Source organism: Ranitomeya imitator, chromosome 1 (genome assembly GCF_032444005.1).
Source record: "Ranitomeya imitator isolate aRanImi1 chromosome 1, aRanImi1.pri, whole genome shotgun sequence".
In the NCBI taxonomy this organism is placed as follows: domain Eukaryota; kingdom Metazoa; phylum Chordata; class Amphibia; order Anura; family Dendrobatidae; genus Ranitomeya; species Ranitomeya imitator.
This window is the reverse complement of record NC_091282.1, coordinates 733,122,972-733,143,676: the sequence shown is the minus strand read 5'-3', so window position 1 is coordinate 733,143,676 and position 20,705 is coordinate 733,122,972. Positions and strand designations below refer to the sequence as shown.

General features: G+C 46.5%; 1 protein-coding gene across 1 annotated transcript in view; it reads left to right on the top strand.

The window, feature by feature from the left end:
- Positions 1-20,705, top strand: part of CCDC175 (coiled-coil domain containing 175) — a 182,128-nt gene that overhangs the window by 61,990 nt on the left and 99,433 nt on the right. The window contains exons 10-12 of the mRNA XM_069733423.1: positions 13,336-13,446; positions 13,528-13,599; positions 13,725-13,860. Coding sequence (XP_069589524.1) covers positions 13,336-13,446; positions 13,528-13,599; positions 13,725-13,860 — 319 coding nt within the window. The remainder of the gene's footprint in view (positions 1-13,335; positions 13,447-13,527; positions 13,600-13,724; positions 13,861-20,705) is intronic.

Here is a 20,705-nt window from a genome sequence, read left to right as displayed (position 1 = left end):
GAAAAATAAACCAGCTCACCCATGATGCATTAGTTGAGCTTCGGGAGCACGGACCTGCTGTGTCCAAACGTATAAAGTCCAAAAGAAGAAAAATGTCCAGCTCCACCGAATCAGTGAAGATAAAATTTCTTTATTCACAAACTTGTAACATAGAGGGTACAAACTTCAGCACAAACCATGTGGGTGTGAATCTCAACGCGTTTCTGGAGACTAAGCTCCCTTAATCATGACCCATGGTCTTAACCTCCTCCTCAGATGACCTACTCAGCTGTGTGCCTCTATGTTCACACCAACTGCGTTCTAACGGACCATACTTCGTCCTGCACCGGATCCAAACTAAAAAAATTTGGGGCATCAGTGCAGATTTCCTCCTCTTGACTCTGCGAAGCTTTTGAGTACACTTCTGATGAACATGGCATAGAGTGTGTGAACAGCTCTTCAGAATCACCCATCTGTGATTGGGTGCAGTAAGTTGAACGTTTGGATAGTTGGGATGGGGGAAGCAAGGGGAATTTGGGTGCCACATCTGTGGACTGTACTGGGTGTGATTTTGAGGTGGAGGAAGAGGAGCAGAGGCCACTTGAAGCTGCATTTGCCAATTACGAATTACGAATTTGTTTGGAGAACGTTTTACGAACAAATTCGCTCATCACTAGTCATTACTAGTGAGAGATCTATTTCAAGTGTTTATTTCTGTTAATGTTGACAGCCAATGAAAACCCAAAAGTCATTATCTCTGTAAATTATAAAAATTAACAAAAATACCTGCAAAGGCTTCCTAAGCATTTGGAAAGGTCCCTTGGTCTGTTTCAATAGGCTCCATACTCATGGGGAAGACTGCTGAATTGCCAGATGTCCAGAAGGCAGTCATTGACACACTCCACAAGGAGGGTAAGCAACAAAAGGTCATTGCTAAAGAAGTTGGCTGTACAGTAAAGAAGCAGCGGTATAGTAAGCGCTGTTCCCCAGCGCCCGGTGCTGAAGACAGCTCTCGTCATTCTCCCCTGCTCTGCCGGCAATCAGCAAGAGCAGGGAAGAGTGATGAGAGTTGTATTTAAGTGAAAAATATGACAGCAGGCGGCGCTGATGGGACTTTCTCCTTCGCCTCATTGGGGGACACAGGACTGTGGGTGTATGCTTCTGCCGCCAGGAGGCTGACACTAAGTAGACATAAAAAAAGTTAGCTCCTCCTCCGTCGTATACACCCTGACACTGGCTACCAGAGAATCCAGTTCTTGCTTAGTGTCTGAAGGAGGCACACCTCTGGGTCCCGGATCCTCGGACCCTTATTTCTTTCAACTTCATATGGATTGAGAGGGGAGACGTATCCCTTTGAGTGTCCGATCTCCCCAAACCAGCAACGGGCAAGCACGTGCGAGTATCTCCACGTATCCTTTCCCGCGACGTGGGATTGCACTCCGGACTTGGCCCTGACCACCCTAAGGTATTTAAGACCATAGGCTGTACAGGTGCCCTCTGATGTCCGTGTGATCCCCCTGATTTCTACACCTAGGTTCTGCTGTGGTGTTAGAGGGGTGGTGGACAGTCCCTCTCCTTTTCCCAAAGGTGGAAAATGGAGCTAGGGTTAACACACAGTCATATTCTCTGCCCTCCCCCGCTAGCCCTCTTTTCTCAGAGGGTTCAGCTTGCAAAAATAGGGGACGGATAGGAAAGGGGCTCCTGATGCAAGCGCTTTTTACCTCCCAGGCAGCTCCAGGCGACCCTGCGCCGATCGGCACCAGGTAATGAGCGGCTCCGCAGTCTCCCTTCAGCGCTGCGGCTCGTCCGGCGCTAGTCGGCGCCGCAGCGGTACAGTGCGGCCGGCGCCGCGGCCTTTCAGGGGCTCCAGGCTCCGGCCTGGCATCCCGGGTGCTCTTCCGGGTCATTCTGGCCCGGCTTCCACCCAGAACAGACCGCGCTGTGAGTCTCCGCCCCCTCTGGCGCGTTTACTTCCGGTCCGCCCTCTCCTCTCCATGCTGGGGAAAATCGAGGTCCCGGCTTCGGCCTACTACAGGCCGCTCCAACGCTGCAATCATGGCGTTTCCGCCCCCTGAAGACAGCTGGGGATAAAGGCGGCACATTTTGTGTTCGGTTCCACACTGCAACACAGGACTGGGGTAAGTGCTTCCCCCTCCAGCCTGACAGCAGAAGCACTGTTGTTTTCCCAGTCTAAAGCCCTGGGTATAGCTTTTACAGAATCACTATGTCTAGATAGGTCAAGTCTCACACGGTCCTATATACCGTTTGTGTAGCTTGCCGTGCTGCCCTCCCGTATGCCCAGAGCAATCGTCTCTGTGAGGTCTGCGACTCTGAACGCGCTCAGGAGCCCCCCCTCCCCACCCCCCGCGCGAGTTCCCCAGCAATCTCTGTAGCTCCTGCCCGTCATGCAAAGGCTGGGGCAGTTCCACCGGGATGGGTCACGTCCTTTTCGCCCTAACTGAAGCAATCAAGTCCGTTCAGACCCCGGCGGTCAGGGCCTGCAGCCCATCTGTCTCAGAGAAGGCCTCAGGGTCTCAAAAGCCTTCGGCCGGCAGGGCCGCGCTCAAACTAGACAGATGCGTGGAAAGCGAGTTCGCACAGCGTCGCTCGGGCCGTCTGGGGCTTCGGCATCCTGGAGGTCCATATCTCGCTCGCCTTCCTCAGTAGAGGCGGAGAAGTTGAGACAGACCATGAGTCAGAAGTTTCCCTTAACTTTGAGGCTCCTGGGTTTCAGGAGTCTGTCGATAGCCTGATTGAGACTGTCAATCCAGGCCCTGGGGTTAGTAGACGAACTCGCCTTACCCTCTGATCACAAGGTCTCATTTAAGCGGGCCAAACGGTCCCATAGGGTTTTTTCCTCTCTCCCCGAGTTTGAGGACCTGATTCGGAATCGGGAGCTCCCGGACAAGCTTTTTTTCGGAGCAAAAAAAAAACAAAAAAAAAAAAACCTTGAAGGCTAGGTATCTCTTTGCTACTGAGTTATGTAGTAAATGGGCAGAAAATCCCTCAGTAGATCCCCCGGTGTCTCGTTTAGCCTCTAGCACTTTGCTATCTCTCCCTAATGGCTCGTCCATTAAGGATCCTACGGATCGTCTTATAGAGAGCTTAACTAGTTCCATTTTTTTTGAGGCTTCAAGTTCAGCATTTTTTCCCTCTTTTACAGCAACTTGGGTTACTAAGGCTATATTGTCTTGGTCAGAGTCTTTAACAAAGGCTCTTCAAAAAAGGGATTTGCCAGCAGAGCTGTCAGAAATGTTTTTCTCAGTTGCCCTTGCGGGCAGCTATCTGATCAATGCATCCTTTGATGCTGCAGACTGTACCTTCTTCTGCTGCGGCTAATGCAATTGCCATTAGAAGGTCGCTCTGGTTAAAGGGACACTGTCACCTAAATTTGGAGGGAACAATCTTCAGCCATGGAGGCGGGGTTTGGGGGTTTTTGATTCACCCTTTCCTTACCCGCTGGCTGCATGCTGGCTGCAATATAGGATTGAAGTTCATTCTCTGTCCTTCATAGTACACGCCTGGGCAAGGCAAGATTGTCTTGTGCAGGCATGTACTACGGAGGACAGAGAATGAACTTCAATCCAATATTGCATCCAGCATGCAGCCAGCGGGTAAGGAAAGGGTGAATCAAAAACCCCAAAACCCCGCCTCCATGGCTGAAGATTGTTCCCTCCAAATTCAGGTGACAGTGTCCCTTTAAGTACATGGGCCGATTCTACTTCTAAAAAGTCTCTTTCAACACTACCCTACCAGGGGGGTGGCTTATTCGGAAAAAAAAAAAAAAAAAAGCTGGATCAGCTTATCTCCAACTCCACAGGAGGGAAGAGCTAGCTTTCTCCTCAGCAGAGGATTAGACAGCCTTTTCATCGCCAATTCCAGGCCCGCTTCAGATCCTTTCGTAATACTAGATGGGCTCCATCATCGGGCTCTGCGGAGCAGGGTCGACCCAATCAGGATCGAGACAATCGAGTCTCCTATACGGCCCATCAGGGGGGAAAGATGCTTTCCCAGTCAACTATATCCAGAGGATCTAGGACTCAAAAGTGACTGGAGACCTCCTCGGAGTGCCTCCAACAGAGTAGGCGGACGTCTACTTTTGTTTCACCAGGTCTGGCTTTAAGTTATCCTCGACCAGTGGGTGGGAGAGCTCGTATCTTCAGGTTACTAGAAAGAGCTAGTCTGTCAGCCTTCTCCCCGGTTCTTCCCAGGTCCGGGTCCCACTGACAAGACCAGTACAATTCCATAGGGTCCCTTCGTCTCTGCGGGGTTATTTCTCCTGTTCCAAGAGAAGAAAGGTTTCAAGGATTGTATTCCAATCTTTTCGTAGTACCCAAAAAGGACGGAATAGTAACACCCATTCTGGATCTGAAACTCTTAAACAGGTTTGTCCGCGTTCGTCACTTTCGGATGAAATCTCTCTGATCAGTTATTGCCTCAATGGAAAAGGGAGAGTTCTTGGCCTCAATAGACATTCAGGATGTCTGCCTACATATTCCCATTTTTTTTCTTCTCATCAAAGATTTCTCCGTTTCGCCCTAAACAACCTACACTTATAGTTCACGGCTTTACCCTTCGGGCTGGCCTCCGCTCCCAGGGTGTTCACGAAGGTCATGTTAACTGTGGTGTCCATTCTGCACTCTCGAGGGATAGTAGTCTTGCCTTATCTAGACGATCCTCTGATTAACCCCTTAGTGACAGAGCCAATTTGGTACTTAATGACCGAGCCAATTTTTGCAATTCTGACCACTGTCACTTTTTGAGGTTATAACTCTGGAACGCTTCAACGGATCCCGCTGATTCTGAGATTGTTTTTTCGTGACATATTGTACTTCATGTTAGTGGTAACATTTCTTCGATATTACTTGCGATTATTTATGAAAAAAACGGAAATATGGCGAAAATTTTTAAAATTTTGCAATTTTCAAACTTTGTATTTTTATGCCCTTAAATCAGAGAGATATGTCACGAAAAATAGTTAATAAATAACATTTCCCACATGTCTACTTTACATCAGCACAATTTTGGAAACAAAATTTTTTTTTGTTAGGGAGTTATAAGGGTTAAAAGTTGACCAGCAATTTCTCATTTTTACAACACCATTTTTTATTAGGGACCACATCACATTTGAAGTCATTTTGAGGGGTCTATATGATAGAAAATAATGAAGTGTGACACCATTCTAAAAACTACACCCCTCAAGGTTCTCAAAACCACATTCAAGAAGTTTATTAACCCTTTACGTGCTTCACAGGAACTGAAACAATGTGGAAGGAAAAAATGAACATTTAACTTTTTTTTGCAAACATCTTAATTCAGAACCATTTTTTTTATTTTCACAAGTGTAAAAACAGAAATGTAACCATAAATTTTGTTATGCAATTTCTCCTGAATACTCCAATACCCCATATGTGGGGGTAAACCACTGTTAGGGCGCACCGCAGAACTTAGAAGTGAAGGAGTGCCGTTTTACTTTTTCAATGTAGAATTGGCTGGAATTGAGATTGGACGCCATGTCGCGTTTGGAGAGCCCCTGATGTGCCTAAACAGTGGAAACCCCCCACAAGTGACACCATTTTGGAAACTAGACCCCTTAAGGAACTTATCTAGATGTGTGGCGAGCACTTTGAACCCCCATGTGCTTCACAGAAGTTTATAACGTAGAGCCGTGAAAAAAAAAAATCGCATTTTTTCTACAAAAATGATCTTTTTGCCCACAAATTTTTATTTTCACAAGGGTAACAGGAGAAATTAGACCACAAAAGTTGTTGTGCAATTTCTCCTGAGTACGCTGATACCCAATATGTGGGGGTAAACCACTGTTAGGGCGCACCGCAGAGCTTGGAAGAGAAGGAGTGCCGTTTTACTTTTTCAATGTAGAATTGGCTGGAATTGAGATCGGACGCCATGTCGCGTTTGGAGAGCCCCTGATGTGCCTAAACAGTAGAAATCCCCCACAAGTGACCCCATTTTGGAAACTAGACCCCCCATGGAACTTATCTAGATGTGTGGTGAGAACCTTGAATGCCCAAGTGCTTCACAGAAGTTTATAATGCAGAGCCGTGAAAATAAAAAATATTTTTTTTTTCCACAAAAAAGATATTGTAGCCCCCAAGTTTTTATTTTTACAAGGGTAACAAGAGAAATTGGAACCCAAAAGTTGTTGTCCAATTTGTCTTGAGTATGCTGGTACCCCATATGTGGGGGTAAACCACTGTTTGGGCGCACGGCAGAGCTCGGAAGGAAGGAGCGCCGTTTTGGAATGCAGACTTTGATAGAATGGTCTGCGGGTATTATGTTGCATTTGCAGAGCCCCTGATGTACCTAACCAGTAGAAACCCTCCACAAGTGACCCCATTTTGGAAACTAGACCCCCCAAGGAACTTATCTAGATGTGTGGTGAGAACTTTGAATGCCCAAGTGCTTCACAGAAGTTTAGAATGCAGAGTCGTGAAAATAAAAAATATTTTTTTTTTCACAAAAAAGATTTTGTAGCCCCCAAGTTTTTATTTTCACAAGGGTAACAGGAGAAATTGGACTGCAATAGTTGTTGTCCAATTTATCCCGAGTACGCTGATGTGCCATATGTGGGGGTAAACCACTGTTTGGGCGCACGGCAGAGCTCGGAAGGGAAGGAGCGCCTTTTTGGAATGCAGACTTTGATAGAATGGTCTGTGGGCATTATGTTGCGATTGCAGAGCCCCTGATATACCTAAACTGTAGTAACCCCCCACAAGTGACCCCATTTTGGAAACTAGACCCCCCAAGGAACTTATCTAGATGTGTGGTGAGAACTTTGAATGCCCAAGTGCTTCACAGAAGTTTAGAATGCAGAGTTGTGAAAATAAAAAATATTTTTTTTTTCACAAAAAAGATTTTGTAGCCCCCAAGTTTTTATTTTCACAAGGGTAACAAGAGAAATTGGACCCCAGAAGTTGTTGTCCAATTTATCCCGAGTACGCTGATGCCCCATATGTGGGGGTAACCCACTGTTTGGGCGCACGGCAGAGCTCAGAAGGGAGGGAGCACCATTTGACTTTTTGAGCGCAAAATTGGCTGTCGTGTTTGGAGACCCCCTGATGTACCTAAACAGTGGAAACCCCCCAATTCTAGCTCCAACCCCTAACCCTAATCCCAACCTGATCCATAATCCTAATCACTAACCCTAACCATAATCACAACCCTTACCCCAAAACAACCCTAATGTCAACCCTAACCATAACCCTAATCAAAACCCTAAATCCAACACACCCCTAATCCTAATCTCAACCCTAACCTCAAACCTAACCCTAATCCCAATACACCCCTAATCACAACCCTAACCTTAACCCTAATCCCAAACCTAACCCTAATCCCAAGCGTAACCCTAATGCCAACCCTAACCCTAATACCAACCCTAATCCAAACCCTAAACCTAATCCCAGCTCTAACCCTAACTTTAGCCCCAACCCTAGCCCTAACTTTAGCCCAAACCCTAACCCTAGCCCTATGGCTACTTTCACACTTGCGTTGTTTGGCATTCCGTCGCAATCCGTCGTTTTGGACAAGAAACTGATCCTGCAAATGTGCCCGCAAGATGCGTTTTTTGCCCATAGTATTGCCGACGGATCGTGACGGATGGCCACACGTCGCGTCCGTCGTGCACTGGATCATTTGTGTTTTGGCGGAGCGTCGGCACAAAAAAACGTTCAATGAAACGTTTTTTTGTACGTCGCATCCGCCATTTCTGACCGCGCATGCGTGGCCGTAACTCCGCCCCCTCCTCCCCAGGACATAGATTGGGCAGCGGATGCGTTGAAAAACTACAGCTGCTGCCCACGTTGTGCACAATTTTCACAACGTGCGTCGGTATGTCGGGCCGACGCATTGCGACGGCCCCGTACCGACGTAAGTGTGAAAGAAGCCTAACCCTAAATTTAGCCCCAACCCTAACCCTAAATTTAGCCCCAACCCTAACCCTAAATTTAGCCCCAACCCTAGCCCTAACCCTACCCCTAACCCTAGCCCTACCCCTAACCCTAACCTAACCCTACCCCTAACCTAACCCTACCCCTAACCCTAACCCTACCCCTAACCCTACCCCTAACCCTACCCCTAACCTAACCCTAGCCGTAACCCTACCCCTAACCCTAACCTAACCCTAGCCGTAACCCTACCCCTAACCTAACCCTAGCCCTAACCCTACCCCTACCCTAACCCTACCCCTAACCCTACCCCTAACCCTACCCCTAACCCTAACCCTACCCCTAACCCTACCCCTAACCCTAACCCTACCCCTAACCCTAATTTTAGCCCTAACCGCTGTTCTCCTGCCGGCCGGCAGATGGAGACAGATGGCGGGCGCACTGGGCATGCGTCCGCCATGTTCTTCTGCCGGCGGCCAGGAGGAGCAGCAAGAGGATCCAGGGACCTAGGTGAGTATGCTAGGGTCCCCGAATCCCCCTATTTCTCTGTCCTCTGATGTGCGATCACATCAGAGGACAGAGAATTACACTTTACTTTTTTTTTTTTTTTTTTTGCGGTCGCCGGTAAACAGTTAATTACCGGCGATCGCAAAACAGGGGTCGCTAAAACCGACCCCCGATCATGCTCTTTGGGGTCTCGGCTACCCCAGGCAGCCAAGACCCCAAAGATTCTCCCGGTGCCGGCCGGCGGGCGCACTGCGCATGCGCCCGCCATTTTGAAGATGGCGGCGCCCACCGGGAGACACGAGGAGCATCGGGGGAGCTAGGTGAGTATTGGGGGGCCACCTGGGACCCCTTTTCTCTGTCCTCCGATGTGCGATCACATCGGAGGACAGAGAAATTAAAAAGAGATCGCTTTTTTTTTTTTTTTTTTTTTTTTGCGATCGCCGGTAAACGGTTAATTACCGGCGATCGCAAATGCGGGGAGGGTTAAAAACCCCCCGAATCATGTTCTCTGGGGTCTCGGCTACCCTCGGCAGCCGAGACCCCGGAGAAAATCGGCCTGTGGGGGGCGCTATACACTTTTTCCACAGCGCCGTTAATTAACGGCGCTGTGGTTTAAGTACCCTTAGCGGCCGCCGTTAAACGGCGTATCGGCGGTCGCTAAGGGGTTAAAGGACCGTCCTTTCAGGCTTGCAAGTAAAAGGCCAGCTTGTTCTAGACTCCCTTTCTCGTCTGGGTTGGCTAGTAAATTTAAAGGGAACCTGTCACCTGAATTTGGCGGGACTGGTTTTGGGTCATATAGGCGGAGTTTTCGGGTGTTTGATTCACCCTTTCCTTACCCGCTGGCTGCATGCTGGCTGCAATATTGGATTGAAGTTCATTCTCTGTCCTCCAAAGTACACGTCTGCACAAGGCAAGATTGCTTTGCGCAGGCGTGTACTATGGAGGACAGATAATGAACTTCAATCCAATATTGCAGCCAGCATGCAGCCAGCATGCAGCCAGCGGGTAAGGAAAGGGTGAATCAAACACCCGAAAACTCCGCCCATATGACCCAAAACCAGTCCCGCCAAATTCAGGTGACAGAGTCCCTTTAAGGAAGTCATCCCTAGATCCATCTCGGAGGATTTCATTTCTAGGCATGATTTTCGACTCCTCTCAAGTCCTGTCGATCCTTTCCCAGGACAAGGTCCTAGCCCTTCAGCGGGAGGTGAGGAATCTCCAGCAACCGTACCCTCATACGATCCGATCCTGTATGAGGGTGTTAGGAAGGATGGTTGCTATAGAAGCAGTACCATTTGCTCAGCTTCACCTTCGACCTCTCCAGCATGCAATCTTAGCAGTAAGGAACAAGAATCAACTCTCTCTCAACCGCAGTTTTCTGTTGTCTCCCCAGGTTAGGCAGTCTCTTTCATGGTGATTAAACAGCTCGCCCCTACTGGGGGGGGGAAGCTCTTTCCCCCCAACCTATTGGCTGGTAAGTCACAACTGACGCCAGTCTCCTCCGTTGGGGAGCAGTGTTTTTTTCACCACACAGCTCAGGGGCGTTGGTCTCCTCAGGAATCAGATCTCCCCATCTATCTCTTAGAGATTCGGGCGGTTCGACCAGCTTTGCATTATTTTTGCTATCTTTTGGCGGGTCGCCCGGTCCGAATTCAATCGGACTACGCCACAGCCGTGGCCTACATAAATCTTCAGGGGGGCACCCGCAGCAAGGCAGCCATGCAGGAGGTGAAGAAATTCTGTTCTGGGCTGAGAGGAATCACTCGGTGATTCCCGCAGTCCACATCCCGGGCGAAGAGAACTTGGCGGCAGATTTCCTCAGCCGTCCGGGCTGGCGTCAGGGGAATGGTCTCTCCATCCCGAAGTATTTCAGCAAATATGCCATCTATGGGGGACTCTGGATGTGGATCTAATGGCGTCCAAGTGGAATGCCAAGGTACCCAGACTTGTCTCCCGGTACCGAGATCCACAGGCGATCGCCGTGGATGTGCCAGTACTGACTTGGAACCAGTTTCATCTCTCTTATCTGTCCCTCCTCTGGTGCTGCTCCCGAGGGTAATCAAGAAGATCAAGTCAGAAGGAGCGCCGGCTATTCTGATCGCTCCAGGTTGGCAATGGCGAACCTGGTATGCGGACCTAGTACAGCTTTTCGCCGGAGTTCCGTGGCGGCTCCCCAATTGTCCAGATCTTCTATCTCAAGGGCCGTTTTTACCACCAGAACTCAGGGGTACTACGTTTGACGGCCTGGCCGTTGAATCTTGGGTTTTTAACTCAGGCAGGGTTCTCCCAAGAGGTATCAGATACCATGATTAATGCATGTAAAACCGTTTCGGCCAGAATTTCTTTACACTTGGAAAGTCTTTCTTTCTTGGTGTAGAGGGCGCGGGCTGCCCCCTGTGCGTTTTTCCGTCCCTAATATTCTAGCCTTTCTCCAAGCAGGACTGGATTCAGGGCTTGCTCCAAGGCAAATTTCAGCCTTATCGGTCTTTCTTTTTTTTTTTTTTTTTCTTTTTTTTTTTAGCGTAGGATTGCTACTACCTGTCAGGTCAGGACCTTTTTTTTCAGGGAGTCGTTCATAAGGTCCCTACTTATAAGACTCCTTTGGAAGCTTGGGGCCTTAATTTAGTATTAAGGGCCTTGCAGGAGGCTCCCTTAGAGCCTCTTGAGGATATTTCCTTGACTTTCCTTTCTTGGAAAGTCGTATTTTTAGTGGCCTTAACTTCCATAAGGCGGGTATCAGAACTGTCAGCCCTGTCCTGTCGTACTCCCTTTCTACGTTTTCTTCAGGACAAGGTAGTACTCGGACCAGTACCTTCCTTTTTGCCTAAGGTTGTTTCCTCGTTCCATTTTAATGAGGATATAGTTCTTCCTTCTTTTTGCCTGGCGCCTACGCACCGTGTAAAAAAAAAAAAAAGAAAAGCTCTCCATACGTTGGACCTGGTGAGAGCGCTGAGGAGATACATTTCCCGTACGGCTCCTTTCCGTCAGACGGATGCTCTGTTTGTCCTCCCAGAGGGTCGCAGAAAGGGATGCGCTGCCTCAAAATCTACCCTGGCCAGGTGGATACGTGCGGCCATTCTGGAGGCCTATCGCACCAAGGGCATGATGGTTCCGGCTGGAATCAAAGCTCACTCCACTAGAGCAGTGGGGGGCTTCCTGGGCGATTCGGCATCAGGCCTCAGCAGAACAGGTTTGCAAAGCTGCAACCTGGTCTAGTTTGCATACCTTTGTCAAACATTATAACGTCCTCTCCCAGATCTCTGCAGATGCAAGTCTGAGTAGAAGGATTCTTCAAGCGGCGATAACGCTCTTATAGACAACAGTGGTCTGGATAATTATTATTGGTGAGTTAATTTCCCACCCAGGGACTGCTTTAGGACATCCCACAGTCCTGTGTCCCCCAATGAGGCGAAGGAGAAATAGGGATTTTTGTGTTACTCACCGTAAAATCCTTTTCTCCGAGACGCTCATTGGGGGACACAGCTCCCTCCCTGGTGGCTACTGTTTTTTTGTATCTGATATTATCAGAGTGAGGTTTTTTCTAGACTTAAGTTTTCTGTATTTATGCTGATAATATTATTTTTACTTCTCCTACTGCTTTTGCACCAAACTGGATTCTCTGGTAGCCAGTGTCAGGGTGTATACGACGGAGGAGGAGCTAACTTTTTTTATGTCTACTTAGTGTCAGCCTCCTGGCGGCAGAAGCATACACCCACAGTCCTGTGTCCCCCAATGAGCGTCTCGGAGAAAAGGATTTTACGGTGAGTAACACAAAAATCCCTATATTACTCCCATTAGCCTACACCTGCTGCCGCTAATAACAGTAGCAGCAGGAGCGACTGATGGGAGTATTCATCAGTCGGCTCCTGCGCTGTAAATACATTTTTTTTTTTAAATCCCTCTTGGGTTTGTCTCTATTTTCTATAACCAGCCAGGCAAAACTCACAGCTGAGGGCAGCAACCCTCAGCTGTCACATTCAGCAAGGCTAATTATCAAGAATAGAGGGGTCCCCATGCTGGTTTTTTAATTATTTAAACAAATAATTAAAAAAGGTGTGGGGTTCCCTCTATTTTTGACAACCAGCCTTGCAAAAGCTGACAGCTGGTGGATGGTATTCTCAGGCTGGTAAGGGGCCATTGATATAGGCCCTCCAGCTTAAAAATTGCAATCAGCAGCTGCCCAGAAGAGCTGTATCTATTAGAAGAATAGATGATCTTCCCTCTTGCCCTGTAGCCGTGAAAGTGGGGTTCATATTTGTGGGGTTGATGTCACCTTTGTATTGTCAGGTGACGTCAAGCCCCCGGCTTAGTAATGGAGAGGTGTCTTTTATTAGCGGCAGCAGACATATGCTCATGGGAGTAATAGTCCCATCAGCCGACTACTGTCATTGTTTTCACTTGAATACAACTCTCGTCATTCTCCTCTGAGCGCCGGCAGAGCAGGGGAGAATGATGAAAGACATCTTCAGCACCTGAGAACAGCGCTTACTGTAGCGTTTCTTCCCTGGCTCCCGTTCATGTGGTACTGATGCCGCACACATGTGCCGCAAGTATTACACATATGGACACTGACATATCCGGTACCAGAAAGAACTGGATGTGTGAAACTGGCATTAGAGTTGATTTAGACATCAGCATATTGGACTACGGTGCACGGACTGGACACGTGTCTCCCGACCCAAGAGTGACAGCTGCATGTATTTCTGCAATACTGTCGCTCCCAGGTTGGGAGACCCGCAGCTAGTCCATGCTTTGCAATTTGTGCTTGGACCGTGTTGTATGGATGTCTGAATTAGCCCATAAAGGGAGTCTGTTTCAAACTTTTAAAATATATGGAAATCTTTAAGCTAAGTAAGGCCTCCATAATGAATAATTAAGACACAATGTGATACAAGGTGAAGGAAAAAACACAGGTCTGATTTTCACATTATTATATTTTTTAAAGACTTGAAACATCCAGATCTGCTCTCGACGAGAAGCAGGAACTTTTAGGAAAGTTAAAAATGGAACTAGCACAGATGGAGCATGACACTGAAAACCTGCTGGAAAGCATGAGGTATGTCATATGGTATTATTAGTAATCCATTTATATTGTCACACACTCGCGATGCATCATTACGTTACTGTATATTTGCAGGATTTCCACCGAGCAGCTCGCCACTCACGTGGAAGAATTCAAGGAAAATCTCACAAACGAACGTCAAAAAAGGTCTGATATGAATATTTTATGTAGATTTTTATATCTTAGCTCGCTTTTTTAAAAATTATTACTATGTACGGATGTTTTCAGTATTTTTATATATCTTGTTTTATAATGCATCATTTGTAACACAGAATGAGCATCCAGATTAAAAAAGATGAAGTGACCAAAGAGATGGAGCTTTGGAAACTGTCTGAGGAAGCGTTTGTGACTGAAATGAAGAAAAGAGTTCAGCATGGACATAATAAGAAAGTTTTTTTAACACATGAGGTGAGACCTAAATCCAGGGAGCAAGTGGGATTCCAATTTGGACCTAGAAACTGCATTGGAAGGCCTCAAATGGGGTTTTCCAGAAATCATGTTTCATAACATGTAAGGCAACAGGGAAATTCAGGTGCCATTTTTTTTATTTTTAAGGGCTATGTGTATAATCTGTGAATACAATGCAGACTACAAGCTGCCACATAACAAATGATTGTCTACATATCTTTTAGACTAACGGCTGGGATACTGCATTGAGCAGCATCCCTCCATAGGTTTTGTTAGAAAAGTGAAGAATCTATATGACAGTAATTTTATATAAGAGAATTGCCAAAAAATGCTGTAAACCTCACCTCCTGTAAACCTTCCAGTAACTACAGATAAGTCAGTACTGGAAAGGCTTTGTTCACTCTTGCACTGTAATTTTCGTTTATTAATTCAACTATGTCTCACATCCATCGCAAGACAGAACAAAAGACAGGAAAAGTAAGTAAGTGATACTAAAAACAGCTGAAGGGTAAATTTTGAACTAAAGGTACCGTTACACTAAGCGACGCTCCAGCGATATAGACAACGATCCGACCTAAACTAGATCGCTGGAGCGTCGCTGTTAGGTCGCTGTAGAGACGTCAAACACAGCAACTCCAGAACGATTCAGGAGCGATCCAGTGACGTAACGGCGACTCACTTATCGTTCACGCAACGTTATCGTTGCTGGCGTCGTTGCTTTTGCTGTCAAACATGACGATACACGCCGATCTAGCGACCAAATAAAGTTCTGGACTTCTAGCTCCGACCAGCGATATAACAGGATCCAAATCGCTGCTGCGTGTCAAACACAACGAGATCGCTATCCAGGACGCTGCAACGTCACAGATTGTTGTCGTTCTCGTTGCAAAGTTGCTCAGTGTGACGGTACCTTAAGTCACATGACTGTGTATACAAAGAGCATGTTAGAGAGGCACGGTCTCTCTGCAGCAAAGATGGTTGGAGGTTTGTTAATCTGAACAACCGCATCTAGAATTGTGGAACAATGTCTGCAAAATGTTCCTTATCGTAAAATTGCAAAGACTTTGAATATCCCATAATTTGCAGTACATAATGTCATCAAATGATTCAGAGATTCTGAAGAAATTCATGCTGCCGTCATCTTTAAGCCAAAGCTCATTCATAAAGGACTGGAGCAAAATGGAAAATGTTCTGGCCCGAGACCAACTTTTTAAGATCAATTTGATCAATTTCTAAATTTCTGTCTTCTCCACTCACCGTGTTTGGAGGAAGAAGAAGGATGAGTGCAACCCCAAGAACACCGTCTCAACCATGAGGCATGGTGGGAGAAATGTCGTACTTTGGGGTGCTTTTTTTTTTTTTTTTTTACAGAGTATGATGTTTTACCTGCCATGCCTCACGGTTGGGACAGTGTTCTTCCAGGTTGTACTCCTCCTTCTTCCTCCAAACATGGCGAGTGGAGTTGATACTAAAAAGTTCTATTTTGGTCTCAAATGCCCATACGACCTACTCCCATGCCTCTTCTAAATCATCCCGATGGTCATTGGTGAACTTCAACTTGTCCTAGACATGTGCTGGCGTGAGCTGGGGACCTTGCGTGCCCTGCAGGATTTTAATCCATGATGGTGTAGTGTGTTACTAACGGTAATGTTTGATACTGTGGTCCTAGCTCTCTGAAGGTCATCATGTAGTTCTGGGCTGATTCCTGACCTTTCTCAGAATCCTCCTTAACCCACAAGGTGAGAACTTGCATGGAGCCTCAAATCAAGGAAGTCATCCTGTGCTTCTTCCATTTTCTAAAAACAGTCGTTGCCTTCTCACCAAGCTGCTTGTCTATTGTCCTGTAACCCATCCCAACCTTGTGCAGGTCTATAATTGTGTTACTGTTGTCCTTAGGCCCCTTTCATACATCTGTATTTTTCCGGTAGCAGTGTCCTTGTGTGTACTACGTGCAGCACATGTGTGGCAAACGTATGCCGCCCGTGTGCTGCAGCAGTACCACACGGACAGCCGCCGGGGAAGTAGCGAAACAGTAAGCGTTGTTTCCTGGCGGCTGGTGCTGAAGCCGGCTCTCATCCATTCTCCCCTGCTCTGCCGGCGAGCAGGGGAGAATGAATGAATGAAAAACCCGACGTGGGGTCCCTCTATGTTTTTAAACCAACACAGGAAAAGTGCTAGTAAGGGGCCATGGATATGGGCCTCCCCAGCCTAAAAACAGCAGCCCGCAGCTGCCCAGAAAAGGCGCATCTATTAGACTGTTAGGCTATGTTCACACGCTGCTGATTTTGCTACGGATCTGCAGCATTTCCGCAGCTGCTGGTCCGCAGCGGTCTCCCATGCGTTTACAGTACAATGTAAACCTATGGGAAACGCAATCCGCAGTGCACATGCTGCGGAAAAAAACACACGGAAACGCAGCGGTTTATATTCCGCAGCATGTCAATTCTTTGTGCGGAATCCGCAGCGGTTTTACACCTGCTCCATAATAGAAAACCGTAGGTGTAAAACCGCAGTGGAATCCGCACAAAAACCGCAGGAAAAACGCACAGTTTTTACCCTGCGGATTTATCAAATCCGCTGCGGAAAAATCCGCAGAGGATTATTCTACGTGTGCACATACCCTTACTATTACACTTACCCTGTAGCGATGGCAAGTGGGGTGATGGGGGGTTAATGTCACCTTCCTATTGTAAGGGGACATTACGCCTGGCTTAGTAATGGAGAGGTGTCAACAAGACACCTCTCCATTACTAATGCTATAGTTGGTAAAGGGTTAACTAAACATCACACTGTAAGAATAAAGTATTTTAATGAAATCATACACCAAACAGTTTTGCCACCTTTATTATACTGCTAATCCAAGCGACGCCCTTGATCTCATGTAGAAATAAAAAAATAATAAACCAACAAATACCATACCTGTCCGGCGTTCAGTTCCATGGCGTAATCCATTTCTGTGGAATGTACAGTTTACAACCGTAGCGGTGTTAAGATGGGACCGCCCGGCTGTCAACTACTGGGGAATGAATGAGAAGCAGCGGGCACAGGCTCTTTATTATACTGCTAATCCAAGCGACGCCCTTGATCTCCTGTAAAAATATAAGAATAATAAACCAACAAATACCATACCTGTCCGGCGTTCAGTTCCATGGCGTAATCCATATCTGTGGAATGTACAGTTTACAACCGTAGCGGTGTTAAGATGGGACCGCACGGCTGTCAACTACTGGGGAATGAATGAGAAGCAGCGGGCACAGGCTCTTTATTATACTGCTAATCCAAGCGAAGCTCTTGATCTCCTGTAAAAATATAAAAATAATAAACCAACAAATACAATACCTGTCCGGCGTTCAGTTCCACGGTGTAATCTATATCTGTACAGTTTACAACTGGAGTGGTGCTAAAATGCGACCGCCCCGGCTGTAAACTTCTGGGAAATGAATGAGAAGCAGCCGGCACTGGCTAAGTAACTAGCGGTGACATCACTGAGTCTGTGCTCGCTGCCAGCATGAACTCCTGTGACCTCAGGACCGTGGGAGAATGCAAATGATGAGGTCACTACGGGCTGCTGTTTTTACGGTAGGGGCGGGGCATATCCATGGCCCCTTACCAGCCTGAGAATAGCAGCCTGCACCTGTGAGATTTGCCGGGTTGGTTTAAAAACATAAAGGGACCCCACGTCAGGTTTTTCATTCATTCATTCATTCATTCATTCTCCCCTGCTCGCACTGCTCGCCGGCAGAGCAGAGGAGAATGGATGGAAGCCACGTTCAGCACCAGCCACCTGGGATCAGCGGCTTACAGTAGTCCTACTTCACCGGCGGCCGTCCGGGCATATGGAGGACAGTGTGCACTTTTCTCCGTGTGCAGGTGTGTGGCACGTTTTGCGGACATGTCTGCCTGTTTTGCACACGGACACACGGTCCGTGAAAACACGCTGACATGTGCATTGACCCATTCATTTGAATAGGTCTACGTGTGTACGTGTCTCCGGTACGTGTAAAAACTGTCAACACAAGTACCGGAGACACTGACGTGTGAAAGGGGCCTTAGACAGCTCTTTGGTCTTGGCCATAGTGGAGAGGTTGGAGTGTGATTGATTGTGTGGACAGGGGTATTTTATACAGGTAAGGCTTCTTTTACACTTGCATGGTTTTGCGGCCCCAATAGATTTCTATGGGCCCGCAAAAAACGGGCTGTGAAAAATCGTAGGAGCACCGTATTTACTGCCGTGAAAAAATATCGAGCCTGCTCGATATTTTTCACGGCTTACGGACATTATAAATCAATGGGGCCACAAAAATTGTAGAAGGTTGTTTTTGTGGTGCACCGTGACTTCCGGTTTTGCGGACTGCCGTTTTTTTTTCCAATATTTTTGCCATAGTATTGGAAACACGAAAAACGACAATCCGCAAGTTTTTTGCGGTCCATTATTGCGGCAGACCGTGAAAATTGTGGCAATACGGTCCGCAAAAAAGGCCCTCAATAATGGGCCGCAAAAAAACACGGTAAGTGTAAAAGAAGCCTAACGAGTGGGAAAATTAGCAAAATCGGCAGTGTATCAAATACTTATTTTTTCCACAGTATGAAAATGGGAATACCCTGTAAGCCAAATTAGGCCTGGGTCTTAAAGCGTTAATACCAGGATTATACAGACATGTATTTTTTTTTTTTTAATACAGCAGCTTCATCATGTCTAAAAGATTTATTTAACAATTCATGCAGTTTGTAATGCAAAATCTGGTGACAGATCCTCTTTAACGACCACCGATATGCCTTTTAACAGCGGCTGTTAAGGGTACTTATGCCTCAGCGCCGCTATTTAACGGCGCTGAGAAATAAGTGTATAGTGTCCGCAGAGTTGGAATTTTTCCGGGGTCTCGGCGACCCCAGAGAATATGCTTTGGGTTGGTTTTTACCGACCCCAGTGTTGCGATCGCCGTTATCAACGGTATAACGGCAACAGCAAAAAAAAAAGTCTGATTTTTCCATTTATTTTCTCCTCTGATGTGATCGCACATCAGAGGAGAGAGAAATAGGGTACCCCGAATTCCCAAACACCCACCCATTGGAACCTCTGTAGCCCCTGGATCCCCCCCGTGAAGTCCCCCCGGGCCGCCAGCGTCTTCTTCCGGGAGAAAATGGCAGGCGTATGCGCAGTGCGCCTGCCGAGATCTGCTGGCCGGCACCTGGCAACAATAGGAAATTTTTCCTATTGGTTTATTTTGATCACTGTGTTAGAGTATATCACAGTGATCAAAATAAAAAGGAATAGTAAATCAATCTCCACTTCATCACCCCCTTAGGTCAAAATAATAAAATAAATAATATATTTATTTCCATTTTTCCATTAGGGTTAGAGTTGGGCTAAAGTTAGGGTTGTAGTTATGGTTGGGATTAGAGTTTAGGTACATCAGGGGGTCTCCAAATGTGACATCGCGCCACCATTGATTCCAGCCAATTTTGCGTTAAAAAAATCTAATGGTGCTCCCTCCCTTCTGAGCCCTGCTGTACACCCAAACAGTGGCTTTTCCCCACATATAGGGTATCGGCGTACTCAGGTGAAATTGCACAACAAATTTTGTGGTCACGTCCCAGAGTGTCATTTCTATCGACAACACCACCATTCACAAATCTCTACACGCTTCTAAACTACCTGTCGAAATGGAGGACGCGGACCTGTCACATTCTACATCAGCACACAGTGCAAATGCTCCATCCAAAAAGCACTCAGACCTTCAAATATTACAGGAATTAATACAGGCTTTACCAACAAATCAGGATATGGACTCTCTGGTCAAGAGAATTGAAGCCTCACATCAACAGACTATTGATTCTATACGAGAGAACATTAACCAGCTGTCATACAGGATCTCAACAACTGAGGAAACCTCAAAGGACATTTCCAACCGAATCCACATGATAGAGAGCAAACACGAGATTCTTGACTCCCAGATACAAAATCTGACCCTTCTCCTCAACAATCAAGAAAAGGGGGCGGAGAAACAATATACATATTAAGGAGATGCCAGAGAATACAGGCCAGGAAAACCTTAAGGCGCTTATCACTACCCTTTTCAATATGGTCACCAAGAAGCCTCTAGATGCACATACACGATAGAGTGCACAGAGTCACTAAAATGGGCCCAATACACCCTACCAACCCAAGAGACATATTGTGCAGACTTCACTACTTCACAGATAAGGAAGATATCCTTCGCTGTGCTTGGTTGGCTAACTCCATAACTATGGAAGTTGCAGAGGTCAAACTCTTCCCGGAGATCTCTGGCTGTACCCTCTACATGAGACGTCTCCTGCAACAACTTTTGGGGTACAATTTATCCTGTTACCCTTGGTAAAATAAAACAAATTGGATCTGAAGTAAATTTTTTGTGAAAAAAGTTAAATGTTCATTTTTTTTTAAACATTCCAAAAATTGCTGTGAAACACCTGAAGGGTTAATAAACTTCTTGAATGTGGTTTTGAGCACCTTGAGGGGTGCAGTTTTTAGAATGGTGTCACACTTGGGTATTTTCTATCATATAGACCCCTCAAAGTGACTTTAAATGTCATGTGGTCTCTAAAAAAAATGGTGTTGTAAAAATGAGAAATTGCTGGTCAACTTTTAACCCTTATAACTCCCTAACAAAAAACAATTTTGGTTCCACAATTGTGCTGATGTAAAGTAGACATGTGGGAAATGTTACTTATTATGGTAAGTATTTTGTGTGACATATCTCTGTGATTTAAGGGCATGAAAATTCAAAGTTGGAAAATTGCGAAATTTTCAAAATTTTCGCCAAATTTCGTTTTTTTCACAAATAAATGCAAGTAATGTCGAGGAA